This window comes from Plecotus auritus, assembly GCF_963455305.1.
Source record: "Plecotus auritus genome assembly, chromosome: 4".
NCBI lineage: Eukaryota > Metazoa > Chordata > Mammalia > Chiroptera > Vespertilionidae > Plecotus > Plecotus auritus.
Window position 1 is genome coordinate 1,629,918 of NC_137775.1, and position 20,493 is coordinate 1,650,410.

General features: G+C 53.5%; 1 protein-coding gene across 1 annotated transcript; it reads left to right on the forward strand.

The window, feature by feature from the left end:
* Nucleotides 1–588: 588 nt before the first annotated feature.
* LOC308245985 (uncharacterized protein C6orf118) lies at nucleotides 589–19,217 on the forward strand (the record flags this gene model as incomplete). The annotated part of the gene is made up of 8 exons (XM_080663856.1): nucleotides 589–635; nucleotides 1,457–2,124; nucleotides 3,030–3,152; nucleotides 4,106–4,165; nucleotides 5,839–5,963; nucleotides 11,678–11,736; nucleotides 14,855–15,042; nucleotides 19,152–19,217. Exons 2-8 carry the CDS (start codon nucleotides 1,492–1,494, stop codon nucleotides 19,215–19,217), a joined length of 1,254 nt encoding a protein of 417 aa, XP_080519982.1. The 5' UTR covers nucleotides 589–635; nucleotides 1,457–1,491.
* Nucleotides 19,218–20,493: the final 1,276 nt, after the last annotated feature.

A 20,493-nucleotide genomic window follows, 5' to 3' on the forward strand; every position in this document is an offset into this window, starting at 1 on the left:
AGCTCGTCTTGGCGGGTCCTCCACCCGCGGTCCCTCCTCCCCAGCGGGAAATTCCTGGGTCAGCGCTCGGCATGGCACCTGCTGGGGCTGCGCACTGCGAACAAGACACCCGGCAAAGACCACCCCCGTGGCTGCTCCCAGGCTTGGACGGGAGTTAGAAAGCGGGTGAGCGTCGACCTCTGAACCATGAGGTCAGGGTTCAATTCCCGGTCAGGGCACAGGCCCAGGTTGCAGGCTCCATCCCCAGGGTGGGGCGTGCAGGAGGCAGCCGATCCATGATTCTCTCTCCTCATTGATGTTTCTCTCTCTCCCTCTCCCTTCCTCTCTGAAATCAATAAAAATAGATTTAAAAAAAAGAAAGTGCCAAGGAATTTGGATGTTTTCTCACATTACGAAGAGTGTGTTCTTTTAAAGCTAAAGCAGGCCAGCAGACCCAGAGCTCCCTGCGGAGGAAGGCAGAGGCCCTGGAGAGGGAGGGTCCGAGGGGGACAGTCCCTGGGGCTGCGTGGCCTGTTGCCTGGCAGCAGAGGACCTGGAGGGGGTGGGACTTAGAATGTTTGGCCGTCGCCTCGGTAACCAGCCCAGCCCGGAGGAGCCGGTGGGGAGGAGGATGGCTGAGGACTTGGATTCTGAGTGTGAGTGCACTGACCGCTTTCGCTGTTCGGGGGGTGGGGGGGGAGGGTGTTTGATGACGGGTTGCTGGGAAGCCCGTGTCTCTGAGCCCCGTGTGGGAAATGAGGACTTTCCTGGGGGCTGCAGCTCAGCTCTGGGGTCCCAGCGTTTGGGAGTGGGTCTGCGGGTGAGTTGCCAGCACAGAAAACCTACCAACAACACGCAGAGGAGACCAGAGGAGGCGGTTAGATGTGTGTGTGTGTGCGTGTGTGTGTGTGTGTGTGTGTGTGTCTCCTTGGACGGCGGGGCGTGGGACGTTTGGGAAGTGCCCTGCTGGCTCCGAGTGGAGGGGCCGTGAGTCTGGAGAAGGGGTTCCCCCAGGAGCTCAGTCACCCCCACCAACAGCAGGCGTGGGGCGACCCGGTCCGACAACAGCAGGAACTGGGCGATGTCAGCAACAGGGCAGCCTGGAAGCGAGGGTCCCCCAAAGCCTTCTGCGCCCCCAGGCCCGCCCCTTCATCTGGGGCCACCGCAGCCCAGCCCAGCCCCTCCAGGCTGCGGTTCTGACCGGGACCTGCAGCTGCTGCGATGTTGTGTGGGGTCACTTGTCAGACGGCGGGGGGCGCTGTCACCCCCTCCTTCCTTGGCGCCTCGCTTCCCTGCTGAGGAGAACCCCGTGTCCTGCTTTAGGGCCCTTGCTTCTGGGCAGAGCTGGCCTGACAAACAGGTTCATGTTTTCCTCGCGGCCGCGCTCCTCCTTGGGGAACGGGGCGCGTCCCGGGCAGCGGGGCAGCTGCCTGACTGTCGGGGAGCGAGTGGCATGCGCCCCGTCTTCCCTGTGCAGTCGGCCTGCCGTGGTGACGCCGTGAGGCCACGGGGATGGACGCTCTGTGGAACCTCAGGGGACTCCTGCAGAGACTCGAGAAAGGCCACCGCCACGACATCTCCCTCTACACCTCCGGACACCTGAACCCCAACAATCTCTACCGGCCCCCCGAGAAGATCGTACATCACTGGCGCAACGCCTACCGGCCCACGGCGAGGCGCCGCGCGAAGGAGCCGTCGGATGAGAAGGCGGCCGCGATGAAGGCCGCGCTGGCCCATTTCACCCTCCACACGGCGCTGCGCCCCAGCCAGGCCCCGGGCACGCCGCTGTTCCGCTACCTGCACCCCCCGGCAGGGGCGCCCTACCCCTCCGAGGAGGATGTGGCCTCGCAGCCACGTGGGGGGGCGGGGGGCTCTCCCCCGCAGCGCAGGAAAGAGGAGCTCGTGTGGCCGGAGGTGAAGGTGCTGAAGCTGAAGGCCGCGCGGTCCAGCCGGCAGTGCGCGCTCTCGCCGCCGGGCAAGGACCAGTACCGCCACGTCACCTCGCACCTGGCCGGCCTGACCAAGGCGGACAGGTACCGGAAGCTGCTGCACTTCCAGAGGACGGTGCTGGCCACGCAGGACCTGCTGCAGAGCGACTTCACGGGGGCCCAGGCCGCGCTGCGCCACGAGGAGAAGTTGGAGCAGGTGAGGGGGGGCTGGGCACAGGCGCCGGGCTCCCCGGCTCCTGCTGAGGGCGGGGACGCACCCTCCGACGCCTCCGTACCTCCCCAGGCAGAGTGTGACAGCTGCCCATACGGGGAACATCGCCGGGATGTAGACGGTGACAGGCAGGGTGAGAGGGTGACTGACAGGCAGGGTGAGAGGGTGACTGACAGGCAGGGTGAGACGGTGACTGACAGGCAGGGTGAGAGGGTGACTGACAGGCAGGGTGAGAGGGTGACTGACAGGCAGGGTGAGAGGGTGACTGACAGGCAGGGTGAGATGGTGACTGACAGGCAGGGTGAGAGGGTGACTGACAGGCAGGGTGAGAGGGTGACTGACAGGCAGGGTGAGAGGGTGACTGACAGGCAGGGTGAGAGGGTGACTGACAGGCAGGGTGAGAGGGTGACTGACAGGCAGGGTGAGACGGTGACTGACAGGCAGGGTGAGACGGTGACTGACAGGCAGGGTGAGAGGGTGACTGACAGGCAGGGTGAGACGGTGACTGACAGGCAGGTGAGCAGGTAACCGAAGGTTCTCAGCTCGGGTTGGAGGGCGTCAGGTGCACCGTGGTGTGTCCCTGGCTGATCCTTGAACGTGGGAGCTGTCAGTCACCCTCTGATGGAAGCTCCGGCTCTGACTCCTCAGCCCCGGGGTGGTCAGGAAGGGGAGGATGGTCGGGGAGGGGAGCTGAGCGGGATGGGAGGGGAGGGGAGTTAGGGTTAGGGTTAGGGTTAGGGCAGAACGGGAGGGGTGGGAGGGGAGGGGAGTTAGGGTTAGGGTTAGGGCGGGACGGGAGGGGTGGGAGGGGAGGGGAGTTAGGGTTAGGGTTAGGGTTAGGGCGGGAGGGGAGGGGAGGGGAGCAGAGGTCCTGAGCGCCCGTTCCCCAGGAGCTCCGGAAGGTGTGCGAGTGCGACACGCAGGAGCTGCACAGGCTGCGGGTGTTGAGCCAGGCCTTCGAGGACGTCTGCAGCAGCTCCTTGCTGTTCGGCGGCATCCTGAAAGAAGTGAAGGTGAGCAGCACACGTCCTCCTCCTGGGGCGCCGTCCTGAAAGAAGTGAAGGTGAGCAGCACACGTCCTCCTCCTGGGGGCGCCGTCCTGAAAGAAGTGAAGGTGAGCAGCACACGCCCTCCTCCTGGGGCGCCACCTCCGTCTTCACGGCCCTGGAATCCGCCCGGAGCCCGTCTTTCCCTGGAGCGTCCCCATCCCACGTGCCCGTAAACAGGGGCATGTGCCCCCTGCGTCCCTTCGGTGGTGCCTGGGTCATGTTTGTGGACCTTGGAGAGGACCCTGCTGGGCCCCGGGAGTGTGCCCTTGGTGGTGAGGCCCAGCGGAGGTGGGGTGGTGCCCACAGTCCCGCCCCCAGCCTCTGAGTGGCACTGAGTACCGACACGACCCGCAGCCCTTGGTGTCCACACCGGCAGGGCACGCCCCCGCCCCGGAGAGCTGGCCTCCCGCTGGCCAGCCGGACCCACCCAGGGGCTTGCGTGTGGCAGGAGGTCCCGCGTGGACTCCTGCAGGCAGTTTGTGACCCTATCCTGAGGGGACCGATGGCTCACCCTCAAATAGGCTGCACAGACGGTGAGGGCGGATGCATTTAGTGCAGGGGTGGGCAAACTTTTTGACTCGAGAGCCACAATGGGTTCTTAAACTGGACCGGAGGGCCGGAACAAAAGCATGGATGGAGTGTTCGTGTGAACTAATATAAATTCAAAGTAAAGGAGCGGAGGGGAGAGCAAGAGAACCGGATAGAACAGCCGGATCCGGCCCGCGGGCCGTAGTTTGCCCACGGCTGATTTAGCGTGTGCCTTGTTGAGTAGAACACTAAAATGCTTTGTATTTCTCACAATGATCCAAACTGACGTCCTTAACCTCCATGTTACTTGTACCTGCAAAGCCCACATTGTGCTGTGAGCTCGGAGCACGTCCCCGCAGTCTCTCTCTCCCCGCCCCTCCCCCTTGTAGGATGAATACGAGCTCTACATGGCCATCCTGCTGAGCGCCCAGCCCACGGAGCAGTACCAGGTAGCCCTCCTCACGCAGCTGCCCCGCAGAGCCTGTTACTTCCTCATTCGCCAGCAGCGGGAAACAGAACCCAAGAAGACCCATTCCTGCCTACATAATCTAAGCAATTACATACATAATTGATCTCAGAGAGCAAGGGCGAGGGAGAGAGAGAAGCATCAATGATGAGAGAATCATGGATTAGCTGCCTCCTGCACGCCCTCTACTGGAGATCAAGCCAGCAGCCCGGGCATGTGCCCTTGACCGCAATAGAACCCGGGACCCTTCAGTCCTCAGGCTGATGGTCTGTCCACGGAGCCAAACCAGCTAGAGCTGTGCCTCCATAATTTGGAATAGCTACACCTTGGACTAGCTGAAGGGCATTATGGGTAAAGAATTCACTTTTCACCTTCTGCTCATGGCGAGGGGCCGGGATGGGTGGGGCGCACAGCCATCCTCTCTCCCTGGGCACCATGTCTGCTCTCCAGCTGGGCCGGGGCAGCGGCCATGCTTCTGGGACCACCTGTGTGAATATTTCTCTCTTTTCCACGTCCAGCGCGGCTAGAGAGCGGGTCCAGTTCCTGAGTAGGGGGGCTGGGGATTCAGAAAAATGAAAGAGAGACAAGACACAGAGATAGAAGGGAAAAGCTGGGGCCGGGTGGACCGCTGCCCTCTTCTGATGGAGAGACAGGGACCCAGAGCCGACGCAGCGTGTGTATTTTATACCCCAAATACCGGGAAGCTTTCCTATTCGTTCCTGGTGCTTGGCTGGATTTACATCATAAAACCCACCCCCGGGCACTGGGCTGAAATGAAGGTCCAGCTGACAACACTTCTGCCTTCTGGCTTTGCCCACCACCCTGGCTTCAGCTGACAATTGAAAGAAATGCCCATGTGCCTTCCCAGGCGCTCTCTACAGCCTGATTCACGGACGGGCACGGGGCTGGGATGGAGGGCTGGGGTCCTGACGCTCTCCGCCGGCCCTGCTTCGGACCAAGCCTCGGCTCCACGAATAGGGTGGCAGGAAGGGCCCCAGGTGCCTCTGCTGCCCGGGCCTGAGGCGGAGCCTCTGCCACGTGGACCCGACGGCTCCCCCGCTGGGAGGTGCCGCGGCCGTCACGGTGACTGCCAGAAAGCGTGTCACTGCGGGGGCAGGGGAGGGAGGCCCCTGACGCTGCTGGCGCTGGGGCTGGGCCTGCTGGAGGCATCTGACCAGCATGTCCTTCCCACGCAAGCCAGCAGTAAGCCCCACCATTTCAAACATTTCCTCGTAAACCAAAACCTGAACTGGTGAGACACGTGTTCCAGATCTTCACGGGACCAGCTGTCCCTCCTGCGGTGTTTCCCCACATCCCCAGGCCTCCCCACGTACGAGTTCCACTTGAATTTAGATATTTTTTTTAAAATGGATGTCAGAGAGGAAGGGAGAGGGAGAGAGAGAAACATCCATGATGAGAGAGAATCATGGATCGGCTGCCTCCTGCACGCCCCTCACTGGGGACCGAGCCCGCAACCCGGGCCTGTGCCCTGACTGGGAATCGAACCCTGACCTCCTGGCTCATAGGTCGACACTCAGCCACTGAGCCCCGCCGGCCGGGCCGATTTTCCCTTGAATTGGTGTCTGGGCTCGGGACAGCCTGGTTGCACTGGACCAGCCGGAGAAGGGACACCCCTCCCCCGTGTGTCCCATGTAGACTCTGCTGGAAGAGGCCCATGGGCTGGCGAGGAGCTCGGTGAAGACGGCGGATGTCACCCGGGCCCAGGAGGAGCTGAGGGCGCTCGTGGCGGCCACCAACGCGGCCCTGGAGCACAACGACAGGTGAGGCCACCCCTCCCTCATCTGCAGGGGCTCTCACCGTTTTACAGTGTTTGCACACACAACACACGTATGTTACCCTCATCGTTTACAGTGTTTACACATGTGACACGCATGCTACTCACAGTTTACACTGTTCACACACATGACATGTGCATGTTACACTCACTGTTTACACTGATTACACATGTGACACACATATGCTACTCTCACTGTTTACACATGTGAAACATATGCTACTCACAGTTTACACTGTTTACACTCATGACGTGCATATGTTATGCTCACTGTTTACACTGATTACACATGTGACACACGTATGTTACTCTCACTGGTTTACAGTGTTTGCACACATGACACACACACGTTACTCTCACCGTTTTACAGTGTTTACAGCACATGACAGGTGCATGTTACTCTCACCATTTTACATTGTCTACAGCACATGACAGGTGTATGTTACTCTCACCATTTTACAGTGTCTACAGCAAATGACAGGTGTATGTTACTCTCACCGTTTTACATTGTCTACAGCACATGACAGGTGTATGTTACTCTCACCGTTTTACAGTGTCTACAGCTCATGACAGGTGCATGTTCTCTCACCGTTTTACAGTGTCTACAGCACATGACAGGTGTATGTTACTCTCACCGTTTTACAGTGTCTACAGCACATGACAGGTGTATGTTACTCTCACCGTTTTACAGTGTCTACAGCACATGACAGGTGTATGTTACTCTCACCGTTTACAGTGTCTACAGCACATGACAGGTGTATGTTACTCTCACCGTTTACAGTGTCTACAGCACATGACAGGTGTATGTTACTCTCGCCATTTTACATTGTCTACAGCACATGACAGGTGTATGTTACTCTCACCGTTTTACATTGTCTACAGCACATGACAGGTGTATGTTACTCTCACCGTTTTACAGTGTTTACAGCACATGACAGGTGTATGTTACTCTCACCATTTTACAGTGTTTACAGCACATGACAGGTGTATGTTACTCTCGCCATTTTACATTGTCTACAGCACATGACAGGTGTATGTTACTCTCACCGTTTTACAGTGTTTACAGCACATGACAGGTGTATGTTACTCTCACCGTTTTACAGTGTCTACAGCACATGACAGGTGTATGTTACTCTCACCGTTTTACAGTGTCTACAGCACATGACAGGTGTATGTTACTCTCACCGTTTTACAGTGTCTACAGCACATGACAGGTGTATGTTACTCTCACTGTTTACAGTGTTTACAGCACATGACAGGTGTATGTTACTCTCACCGTTTTACATTGTCTACAGCACATGACAGGTGTATGTTACTCTCACCGTTTTACAGTGTCTACAGCACATGACAGGTGTATGTTACTCTCACCGTTTTACAGTGTCTACAGCACATGACAGGTGTATGTTACTCTCACCGTTTTACAGTGTCTACAGCACATGACAGGTGTATGTCACTCTCACCGTTTTACAGTGTCTACAGCACATGACAGGTGTATGTTACTCTCACCGTTTTACAGTGTCTACAGCACATGACAGGTGTATGTCACTCTCACCGTTTTACAGTGTCTACAGCACATGACAGGTGTATGTTACTCTCACCGTTTTACAGTGTCTACAGCACATGACAGGTGTATGTCACTCTCACCGTTTTACAGTGTCTACAGCACATGACAGGTGTATGTTACTTTCGCCATTTTACATTGTCTACAGCACATGACAGGTGTATGTTACTCTCACCGTTTTACAGTGTTTACAGCACATGACAGGTGTATGTTACTCTCACCGTTTTACAGTGTTTACAGCACATGACAGGTGTATGTTACTCTCACCGTTTTACAGTGTTTACAGCACATGACAGGTGTATGTTACTCTCACCGTTTTACAGTGTCTACAGCACATGACAGGTGTATGTTACTCTCGCCGTTTTACATTGTCTACAGCACATGACAGGTGTATGTTACTCTCACCGTTTTACAGTGTTTACAGCACATGACAGGTGTATGTTACTCTCACCGTTTTACAGTGTCTACAGCACATGACAGGTGTATGTTACTCTCACCGTTTTACAGTGTTTACAGCACATGACAGGTGTATGTTACTCTCACCGTTTTACAGTGTCTACAGCACATGACAGGTGTATGTTACTCTCACTGTATGTTTACAGTGTTTACAGCACATGACAGGTGTATGTTACGTCCTTCCTGCATCCCCGGGTGAGACGCGGCCTGTCCCCACATGCCTGTGCCCGCCTCTTCACAAGCCGCCCCGTGTGCCCAGGACCTTCAAGGCCTGGACTTGCTCTGGGACGGGGGTCGCTGCGGTTCTCACATCTTCTCTGGGGATCCCCGAGGACTGCACTTGATGGGTGAGAGGCAGCTCACCCTTGGTGGACGCCCTGATTGTGCCTTTAACCTAAAACATCCCCTTAACCTCTTGGGCACTAGTCTTTCTGGAGGAAATGACTTGTAAACGATTAAAAAATAGGCAAATGTGACACTCCCGGGATAGCCTCAAGCAAACAAAACAAGAAACAAAGACAGAAACTCAACTTCAGCCACAAGGGACGGCAGCCTTTTGAAAACTCAAAATCCCTGGAAACAAACCCAGCGCCCAGGCCACAAGCTCACGCTGCCCTCTCTGCTCAGCAAGGCGGTGTGGGGGGAGGAGCGTGAGCCCTGAGCCTCAGGCTCCAAACCAGGGCCCAGGGGAGGGGATGTGCCCAGTGAGGAGGCGCGGGGGGGCGGGGTGTCTGGGGACCTCCCCGAGCACCCGCATAGAAGGGAAGGACGCAGAGGTGAGTGTGGGAGAGAGACGATTCCGGAATGACAGGGATAGAGGTTAAGGGAGGCGATCCGCACCCTTTGAAACTGCAGGGAAGAGAAAGCCGCAGGGAAGGGGGAGCCAGGGCCCCATCACCGAAGAAAACCGAAGGGCACCCCACGCCTTCAGCTGCCGACCTTCCTTCCTCCAAAAAGATGTTACCCGCCCGGCTGGCGTGGCTCAGTGGTTGAGTGTTGACCTTTGAACCTGGAATTCACAGTTTGATTCCCGGTCAGGGCACAGGCCTGGGTTGCAGGCTCAATCACCAGTAGGGGGCGTGCAGGAGGCAGCTGATGAATGATTCTCTCTCAGCACTGCTGTTTCCCTCCCCCCTCCCTTCCTTTCTGAATCAATAAAAATAGATATTTTTTCATAAAAGAGGGTATCGAGCTGAAGATTAAGACAAAAGAAAAAGCCCCAAACAACATCGCGGGACTCTGCTCCTCTGAGCGCTCAGGTGCTCTTGAGTTAGGAATGCACACCCTCCCCCAAACCACGAGCCCTGCCCACAGAATGCAGAGCTGGACAGGGGCTTGTCTGCAGTCTGCCACCCTGAGAACCGGGCCAGGCAGCTAATGAGCCCCACCATGGACAGCCAGCAGCTGCCCCGCACCCACACTGGGCACCCAGCACCCACACCGAGCACCCAGCACCCACACCGGGCACCCAGTACCCACACCAGGCACCCAGCACCCACACCGGGCACCCAGTACCCACACCAGGCACCCAGCACCCACACTGGGCACCCAGCACCCACACCAGGCTCCCAGCACCCACACCAGGCTCCCAGCACCCACACCACGCTCCCAGCACCCACACCGGGCACCCAGCACCCACACCAGGCACCCACACTGGGCACCCAGCACCCACACCAGGCACCCACACCGGGCACCCAGCACCCACACCGGGCACCCAGCACCCACACCAGGCACCCACACTGGGCACCCAGCACCCACACCAGGCACCCAGCACCCACACCAGGCACCCAGCACCCACACCAGGCACCCACACCGGGCACCCAGCACCCACACCGGGCACCCAGCACCCACACCAGGCACCCACACTGGGCACCCAGCACCCACACCAGGCACCCACACCGGGCACCCAGCACCCACACCGGGCTCCCAGCACCCACAATGGGCACCCAGCACCCACACCGGGCACCCACACTGGGCTCCCAGCACCCACAATGGGCACCCAGCACCCACACCGGGCACCCACACCAGGCACCCAGCACCCACACCAGGCCAGGCACGCACACCGGGCACTCAGCACCCACACCAGGCACCCACACTGGGCTCCCAGCACCCACACCAGGCACTCAGCACCCACACCAGGAACCCCACACCCACACCAGGCCAGGCACCCACACCGGGCACCCAGCACTCACACCAGGAACCCCACACCCACACCAGGCACGCACACCGGGCACCCAGCACCCACACCAGGAACCCCACACCCACACCAGGCCAGGCACCCTCAGAGGAGCAGTTCAGGATATGGACACAACATGGGCCAGAGACTTACACCTCAGCACAGACTTCCACAACAAGGAACAGAGCAGACACGGAGTTTGACAAAGGAGGGGGGAGGCTCAGCGTCAGAGTGACGGGTCCAGACCGAATTACGGCCGCCCCAGGAGGAAGCGTGAGTGACGTGTAGTCAGCAGCGTTGGAGGAAAGCAGGAAAACCAGAGAAGGAAAACGAGATAGACAGAAAGAGGACACGTGATTGAAATGGACGAAGGCCAAGGACAGCCAGTGCACACGTAACGCCAGTCCCTGAAGGAGGAAGCGCAGAGGGGTGGAGACGTCAGTAAGGTTTAAAACCACCGCGTTCAAAACCTATAGAAACCAAACACTCTGGATGTATGTGTTGGAAAGGCTGTTGCTTTATTATCAACCCACTCAGCCGCAGCTTCTGAGGGTCAGGGCTCCGAGGAAATGAGCGCATCGTGTGAAAGTCGCCGACGTGGAGTATCAAGCCGGCTGTGGTGGGGGTGGTGGCCCATCACGGCGTCTCCCTCAGGATATGCAGCATTCACCGGAGTGCATTTCTTCTCCCTCCGAATCCAGAAGAAATAAGGTAGTCCGTTTGCAAAGAGGTTACAAAGGTTTTTATTTAGACACTAGAGGCCCGGTGCACGAAATTCATGCACTCGGGGAGGGGTCCCTCAGCCCAGCCTGCACCCGCTCACAGTCCAGGAGCCCTTGGGGGATGCCTGACTGACGGCTTAGCGCTGCCGTGGAGGCGGGAGTCTCACCAGCCGTGAGCCCAGCTTCTGGCTGAGCGGCGCTCCCCCTGTGGGAGTGCACTGACCACCAGGGGGCAGCTCCTGTGTTGAGTGTTTGCCTCCTGGTGGTCAGCGCGCATCATAGCGACCGGTCATTCGCCGTTCGGTCGATTTGCATATTAGCCTTTTATGACATAGGATTTAAAAAAAACCTCTTGCATTTTATTTCTAGTTGAAACAGCGGAATGTGTCGGCTGTTTGTGTGGGTGAGCCGTATGCAGTCTTCCCGCCTCAGGGAGACGCTCCGTGGCTCTTGATGTGCCGTTTGCCCAGAATCTAAAATGCGAGGTTTTGCCTCCTTGTTTTTAGGAGTTCAAGGTGTAAAATCATATCGATAATCATTGTGGTAGATAATTTATTCTCCTCTCAGCAGCTCCTCACGCAGCGGGCCCCGCAGTCTCGGCACAACACCCCTTTGGTGTCTTCAGCGGGACTGACGCACGCCCTCACTCGATAGACATCTTCGAATGCCCCTTTTTGTTGCAAACAGAGAAGATTAGTGTTTATTTCTCAATTTTAAAAAAGACCTGAAATAGGAAGAGGAGGGCAGGGAGGGGCTCTAACCGCGCTGTGTTGTCATCGCCGCAGGCTCAGGAGCGAGCTGGAGGAGGAGCGGCAGCGGCTGCGATGCGCTCAGGAGCAGGCAGGCAAGTCCCCGATGTCCTCCTTCCCGGCACGTCCCCCCGACCTCCGGGTGCGGACCCTCCGACCTGGTCCGCTGCCCAGGGCCTCCCGCCGTTCGTTATGTCAAAGAGTATTTTCTTTTCAGAGAAGTGATCACATTTTACTAATTTTCCCATCAAGTTCTTTAGAAACACAGTGAGTTTAATTTTATTGAAGTGTCTTTTAAAAAATATTTTATTGATGCCAGAGAGAACTAGAAACATCAATGAGGAGAGAGAATCATTGATCGGCTGCCTCCTGCACACCCCCTGCTCAGGTTTGAGCCTGCAACCCAGGCATGTGCCCTGACCGGGAATTGAACTGTGACCCCCTGGCTCATAGGGCGACGCGCAGCCAGGGCGTGTTGGAAGTGTTTAGCTGAGATCCTTTAGACACGGGCCGTGGGTGACCTGAGAGCCTCCGTCAGGGTGCGGGCGCTCTCCCAGCTCCGGTGGCTCTGGGCAGGCCGGTTGGCTCATGTCCCCAGAAACAGGGAAAACTATTCCCTAAGGTCTGTGTGGTTTCCAGGGGCCTCAGTGGGGACCCTGTGCAGAGAGTCAGGTCAGGTTTGACCAAGACACTGGGAGCAGATCCTGAGGAACCGGACCAGTGACACAGACTCGGGAATCCGGCCCCAGGAGGGCGGCTGGAGGACTGAAGGTGCCTGCCCTGCAGCGGGGCCATAACACATGATGGATGCGAGCGCGCCCGGGAGCTGTTGTTCAGAGCCGCCACGTGGGGATGACCTGGAAGGGGCTGTGGTCTCCCGTGGTGGTCAGGGTCGCAGCAATGAAGACAGTCCATTCTGGTTTCCAGAACCTTCTCAATCTTAGTCCCGGCTCAAAGAAGCCAGCTTTCTAGACTGTGAGGAGTTTCTAAGGATGTCCACGCTGGCGACGCCCTCTGCCTTCCACACACATTTCCATCTCTGCTCATTGCCAGGGACCCGCTCGCAGGGCGCCTCCATGGTGGCAGTGTGGCCAGCAGTATGACCTGGCAACGTGGCCTGGCAGCGTGGCTGGCGAAGTGGCCAGGCCATGGCCCAGCGATGTGGCCCGGTGATGTGGCCAGGCTGTGGCCCAATGATGTGGCCAGGCCGTGGCCCGGTGATGTGGCCTGGCAGCATGGCCAGCGACATGGCCGTGGCCACCCAGGTTCCGAGCTTGGTTATTTCGGCCTCAGGAGCCTCCGCTGTGAGTCTCAGTTGGTGAGTCGGGAGCAGGAGTGCTTCCCGTCAGGTGGTTGAGGAGGGAACGTGGTGACCGGCCCACGGGAGGCAGAGTCTGGGGCAGCGGGATCACCCCCATTCATCTTCCTGTGTCCTTGTTTCTTGTGAGGAAAACCACACAGTTCGTGGCAGATGGATTACGTTTCACAAATATTGACGCCTTACATACATATTGAAATCTCCCATAAGATTAGACGCACAGTTTAGCATGATTAGGTCATCACATGCAGCCCCATGAGGGGTCTTGCTCATTAACCTTCACTGTTTACCCCGATTCTGTCCACGCCCTTTCCCTCCACGTGTGTAACACGCTACTCGTGACTCACACGGGACCACGCTTTCCTGGGCCGGGAAGGTTGTCCTCGCAGACCTGACCTGCACTGAGCTCCGAGCAGACTCGCCCTGAGGCTCCAGCCAGGGTCCCTGGTCTTCCTGCTCCTCGACCCTCCCAGGGCAATGCTTCACCTGCTGTCTGTCTGTCTGTCCCCCCAGAGCAATGCTTCACCTGCTGTCTGTCTGTCTGTCCCCCCAGGGCAATGCTTCACCTGCTGTCTGTCTGTCTGTCTGTCCCCCCCAGGGCAATGCTTCACCTGCTGTCTGTCTGTCTGTCTGTCCCCCCCAGGGCAATGCTTCACCTGCTGTCTGTCTGTCTGTCTGTCCCCCCCAGAGCAATGCTTCACCTGCTGTCTGTCTGTCTGTCTGTCCCCCCAGGGCAATGCTTCACCTGCTGTCTGTCTGTCTGTCTGTCCTCCCAGGGCAATGCTTCACCTGTTGTCTGTCTGTCTGTCCCCCCAGGGCAATGCTTCACCTGCTGTCTGTCTGTCTGTCCCCCCAGGGCAATGCTTCACCTGCTGTCTGTCTGTCTGTCCCCCCAGGGCAATGCTTCACCTGCTGTCTGTCTGTCTGTCCCCCCAGGGCAATGCTTCACCTGCTGTCTGTCTGTCTGTCCCCCCAGGGCAATGCTTCACCTGCTGTCTGTCTGTCCCCCCCGAGCAATGCTTCACCTGCTGTCTGTCTGTCTGTCCTCCCAGAGCAATGCTTCACCTGCTGTCTGTCTGTCTGTCTGTCCCCCCAGGGCAATGCTTCACCTGCTGTCTGTCTGTCTGTCTGTCCTCCCAGGGCAATGCTTCACCTGCTGTCTGTCTGTCTGTCTGTCCCCCCAGGGCAATGCTTCACCTGCTGTCTGTCTGTCTGTCCCCCCAGGGCAATGCTTCACCTGCTGTCTGTCTGTCTGTCACCCCAGGGCAATGCTTCACCTGCTATCTGTCTGTCTGTCCCCCCTTTCCCAGCATCATCTCTCGATGTTATGCCCTGGTGCTCAGCCCGCCCCACGGGGTAACCTTTTTAGTGAAAGTGCCAGGTCCCGCCCCTCTTTCGCTCGTTTAACTCCTGTCTGTCTGTCTGTCACCCCAGGGCAATGCTTCACCTGCTGTCTGTCTGTCTGTCCCCCCTTTCCCAGCATCATCTCTCGATGTTATGCCCTGGTGCTCAGCCTGCCCCACGGGGTAACCTTTTTAGTGAAAGTGCCAGGTCCCGCCCCTCTTTCGCTCGTTTAACTCCTGTCTGTCTGTCGCGTCTCAGTGTAGTCACACTCCTCTGGCTGAGACACACTGTGTTTTCCCCACGCGGTCTTAGCTGCTCACATTACCCACTCAGGAAACCGTTATTGGCACATGAAGGGGTTAAGGGAGCAGCACCCCTATTCCTCAACCCCATAATTTTTGTTGGCGTGCTTGGAGTTCGGGCTACATTACATTTTATAGCTATAACGTATTAGCGATGTAAGACATGATGTTGTTAATAATGCATAATATCATCACTAAGGGCCATGCTGTTAAACACAGTAATGCTTTGCCTTTAAAAAATATCTCCAGAGTCTTCTGAGAAGCAGGAAAGGGAGGAGGAGGAGGAGCAGCTCACGCTCATCGACCAGGTGGAGAGGAAGAGATGCCAAGTCCTCCAGAAGCTGGACGAGATCCGCGCTCTGGAGGGAGAAATAAAAGCCACTCTGGTCCACACGGGGGTTTTACAGATCACGGAGAGCAGGGTCAAGAGCATCGAGGTACGCGGCTGGCCGACTTCCACGTGGGCCTTGTTCTTCCTCTCGCCGACCAGAGCAGACGTGAAGGGGTCTCATTCGCAACGGGATAAACAATTACACAAAATTTGGTAAAACTGGAGGCCTGGTGCACGAATTTGTGCACAGGTGGGGTCTGGCCGGCCCTTCTCCGATTGGGGCCCATCGGGGCCAGGCTGGCTGGGGGGAGGGGCTGCGGGAGGTTGGCCAGCTGGCCCTGCCCCTGATTGTGGTGGGGGTGCCGATTGGAGGTGGGGCCGGCCGGGAGGAGGGGCTGCGGGAGGTTGGCCAGCTGTCCCGTCCCCCGCAGGGACGGGTTATTCCGATCGTTCCGGTCATTCTGGTCGTTCTGGTCGCTTAAGGTTTTATACATACAGACATTTGTGGCCAATGATGAAGAAATGCTTAGAATAATTAAGAGATCTAAACAAACAAAACAAAATGAAGGTGATAGAAAATTCTGTAGAGTTCGGTTAAGGGCCAAATCTCTTTCAGGTCCGCTGAAAAATTTAGCATTTTGTATAGAAAATGCTCGTTATGGAATTAACGGTCGTCATTTAGTGTCGCGTATGCACTCAGCAGTGTAAGCGCGGCTCGGAGCACTTAGGTGGCCCGCCCGCTGGGAAACCGTGCGGAGGTGACGAAGTTGGGTTCAGGCGTAACCCTTTGGGGTCTCCAGCCCCTGTAATTGCTGCGCCATGTTGGCCTCAGAGGTAGACTCTGAGTTGGTGGTGCGGTTCTGCTGGCAGAGAGGGCTGAGTGGCGGCCATTGGAGGGTCTGCTGAGTTAAAAGCAGCTTTTTCAGTGACTGTATCAATTCTGTTGATGAACGATATATTGTACATGATAGTGTGTTTTAAAATGCTGTGGTGCCTATGTTATCTCCTCACTTTTATTTGGGCAGAATCTGACTCCATTTAACCTCTAGTTACGGAGTTTATAATTGACACTAGAGGCCCGGTACACGAAATTTGTGCACGCGAGGGGCGGGGTGTGTGTGTCCCTCAGCCCAGCCTGCACCCTCTCCAATCTAGGACATCCCTCTCACAATCCAGGACTGCTGGCTCCCAACCGCTCGCCTGCCTGCCTGCCTGCCTGCCTGCCTGCCTGATTGCCCTAACCGCTTCTGCCTGCCAGCCTGATCACCCCCTAATCACTCCCCTGCCAGCCTGATCAATGCCTAACTGCTCCCCTGCCGGCCTGGTCACCCCCAACTGCCCTCCCCTGCCGGTCTGGTTCCCCCTAACTGCCCTCCCCTGAAGGCCTGGTCGCCCCCTACTGCCCTCCCCTGCAGGCCTGGTTGCCCCCAACTGCCCTCCCCTACAGGCCTGGGTCCCCCTAACTGCCCTCCCCTGCTGACCTGATTGCCCCCAACTGCTCTCCCCTGCAGGCCTGGTCGCCCCCAACTGCCCTCCCCTGCTAGCCATCTTTGAGCACATGGGGCGGCCATCTTGTGTATTGGAGTGATGGTCAATTTGCATATTACTCTTTTATTAGATAGGATGGGATTATTCTTTCTTATTGTGGTTATATGGTTACATATATTTTGCCAGCACCACTTTTTCTTCCTTTTAAGCAGAATATAAAGTATATGGGAAGGTGGTAGTGGTCCAAACTTGCTTTGATTTCTCTCTCTTTCTCTCTTAAAATCATTATGTTCAGATCTCCTTCTGTGTTTTCCTTTAGAATCTTCTCTCTTTTCTTAAAAAAAACTACATAATGTCCTGAGAACAGACACTAATTTATTGTTGAATTTTTAAACTGAAAATAATAAAGAGTGATAGCTTTACATGTTATAAACGTGATGCCCAAATCATATAAACTCTTCTTTCATAATTAACATCTCTTTCAATGGGTTGAATCAATGAAATAGAAGATGCCCCATAATGAATCCATATCATGAACTTATATTGTGTTTTTTTTTTATTCCTTATACTTGGCTCCTTAATTCAAATAATGGCAGATAAATAAAATTGCATGTATTGTCCTATTAAGTCATTGATTTCTGGTTCTGCATATGAAGTACACTGTCTCCAACCCAATGAAAAATAACTAAACGTATCAGCGATGAACAATGCACCAGATACTGCTGCGAACATTTAAAAATGCATTTCACTGAATTTTCAGCGGCCCGTAGAGATAGTAAGGGACAGCTGCTGCTATTCACCTCCTTTTCCCGGCAAGGAAACCAAGGCGCAGATACGCTATGTAACTTGATTCGGGGCACAGGGAGCGGGCAGTCGTGTGAGGATTTAAACGCAGCCCAGGGTCTTAATTACATACTGTGCAGCCTCGCTGATGTAATTGCCAATCCTTTTCGAGCCGGATATCTGGAAGAACAAGTCTTTACAGCCCCTGCTCATCATTATTTGCTCACAATGATGTTGGATATTTTAATTCATAGTGTTAACTACATTTTTTAAGTCTCAATAATAGTACTCTTGGCATCTTGATTGGGTTTCCAATGAATTTATAGATTCACTAGAGGCCCAGGGCACGAATTCGTGCACCAGTGGGGTCCCTCGCCCTGGCCTGCGGGATGGGGCCGAAACTGGCTCTCTGACATCCCCCGAAGGGTCCCGGATTGCAAGAGGGCACAGGCCAGGCCGAGGGACCCCACCGGTGCATGATCAGGGCAGGGGAAGGACGCGGGAGGTTGGCCAGCTGGGGAGGGACCGCGGGAGGGCTCCAGGGCGTGTGCAGCCTGTCTCACTCAGTCCCAATCGGCCGGACCCCAGCAGCAAGCTAACCTATCGGTCGGAGCGTCTGCCTCCTGGTGGTCAGTGAGTGAACATCATAAAGACTGGTCGACTGGTCAGTGTGTCTGGTGGTCAGTGCACATCATAGGGAGCAGGTGAGTGGCCTTCGCATATCATTAGCATATTACACTTTGGTTGGTTGAACGGACAACCGGACGACTGGACACTTAGCCTATTAGGCTGTTATTATATAGGATTTGGGACCAAGCGACAGCTTTATAATGTTAACATTCCCATCAAGGATCACTTTATGTTAATTTAATTTTATGCATTGCTTTTAAATATCGTTTGTTGTTTATTTTTGTGACTTTATGGCATCTGTTACTATTGTGTATGAAAACTTTAACAAATGTTACATTACAATTTATAAACCGTTATTGCTGATGTATGTGTGACTTGTTGATATTTGTATTTTTATATTGTATCCAGTCACCTTAACAAACTCTATTATTAGTTCTGAAAAGTGAGGGGATCTTCTATTCTGAAATGTCCCTAAAGTTCTCTAGTCTTTTCCAGCACCCATCCCCACCTCTTCTAGCTTATTACCCAGGGGCCAGGCTCTGTCCATCTTACTTCATACCCCGAGTCATGCTTTTTCACTCATCCGTGTTAAGTGGTGTGCAATTCGTATTTTTGAAATCGGAATAACAGTATAACACATTTTGTCCCATAAATGGGGTAACTATTTTATTATATTATTTTATATTTATTATATTAATTTATATTATTATATGATTAACCAGGTATCTTTCTCTTATAATCATTTTTTTCTACAGACTGAAACTATAAAATTAGAAAGAACAAATATTATTTTAAAGAAGAAAATAAATGTAAGTTTTTGTGAATCAATGCTTTTCAATAGAACCATTTTTCTCTAGTGCCTTCTTGTACTATGTCAAAAATCAAATTAGAATACATGCATTAGCTTTCTAAATGATAACTTTCTGTAATGCCAGGAATAGCTGGCTATGCTGCTATTAGCTCAACATTAGAGAGGTGTAAGCTAATGTATTAAACAATCTTTCTAAACAGTTGAATGTGTCTGTCAGAATTTACTAACCCTTCTGCACATAACCATTACTTTTAATGCTCTGATTTGGTTACGGGAAATATAATGGACTAGCACCTCGAACAGCTTTCAGGTCACCCTTACGAAGTGCCTGCTAACAATTTCCTGCTTCATAGATTATAACTCTGTTTCTATCATGTATGTATCGCTCTCTGCATTACACAGAGCAGGAAGTAGAGTGTGATGCCCGATTCTGGAGGGGGCAGGCTGTTTGGACGCAGTATCATTGCCCGCATACGTGACCAGATGACTGTGACTCTTGGCAGGTCATTAACAGCCAGGTGAAGCAGTGCCTGGGGAAGAGTAAGATGAGTGTGGAGGAGCAGCGGTAAGTCCGATGCTGTGAAAACGCACTGGCACAATCGCGTGCTGTTCTCCGAACTGTGGGTTTAAAATTAGGTTAGACCGGACGATGCTTTCCAAGTATTTATATTCATGAGTCTTAACTTCCAGTAGAAATGTTACCCCACCCCCCCATGCTTCGGGATGATTAGCCCAAGATTTAAACCTCTCTCTCTCTCTCTCTGCATCTATCTCATCTCTGTCTATCATCTATATCTTCTATTTATCTATCATCTATCTCTATCATCTATCATCTATCATCTATCTATCTATCATCTATATCTATCTATCTATCATCTATATCTATTTATCTATCATCTATCATCTATTTCTATCTATACCTATCTATATCTATCATCTATCTATCTATCATCTATTTATCTCTATCTATCATCTATCTATCTGTCATCTACCTATCATCTATCTCTATCTATCATCTATCTATCTATCTACCTATCATCTATCTCTATCTATCATCTATCTATCTATCTATCTATCTATCTATCTATCTGTCTGTCTCTATCTGTCTCTATCATTTATCTATCTATCATCTATCTATCTATCTATCTATCTACCATCTATCTATCTATCATCTATCTCTATCTCTATCTATCTATCAATCATATATCTCTATATCTATCTATATCAATCTATCTATCTTTATCATCTATCTATCTCTATCTATCATCTATCTCTATCTCTATCTATCTATCTATCTATCTATCTACCATCTATCATCTATCTCTATCTATCATCTATCTATCTATCTATCATCTATCTATATCTATCTATCTATCTGTCATCTATCTATATCTATCTATCATCTATCATCTATCTCTATCTATCTCTATCTATCATCTATCTCTATATCTATCTATCTATCTATCTATCTATCTATCTATCATCTATCATCTATCTCTATCTCTATCTATCTATCATCTATCATCTATATCTATCTCTATCATTTATCTATCTATCATCTATCTATCTATCATCTACCTATCTATATCTATCTATCATCTATCTATCAATCATCTATCTCTATCTCTATCTATCTATTTATCTATCTATCTATCTATCTATCTATCTATCATCTATCATCTATCTCTATATCTATCTATCTATCTATCTATCTATCATCTATCTATCTATATCTATCTATCATCTATCTATCTATCTATCATCGATGTAAAAATAAATTCTTTGGAAAAAGCTGAAGAGTCAAGGGTTGGTTCTCATGGGCAGGGATCAGGAAGGTAGGGAGAC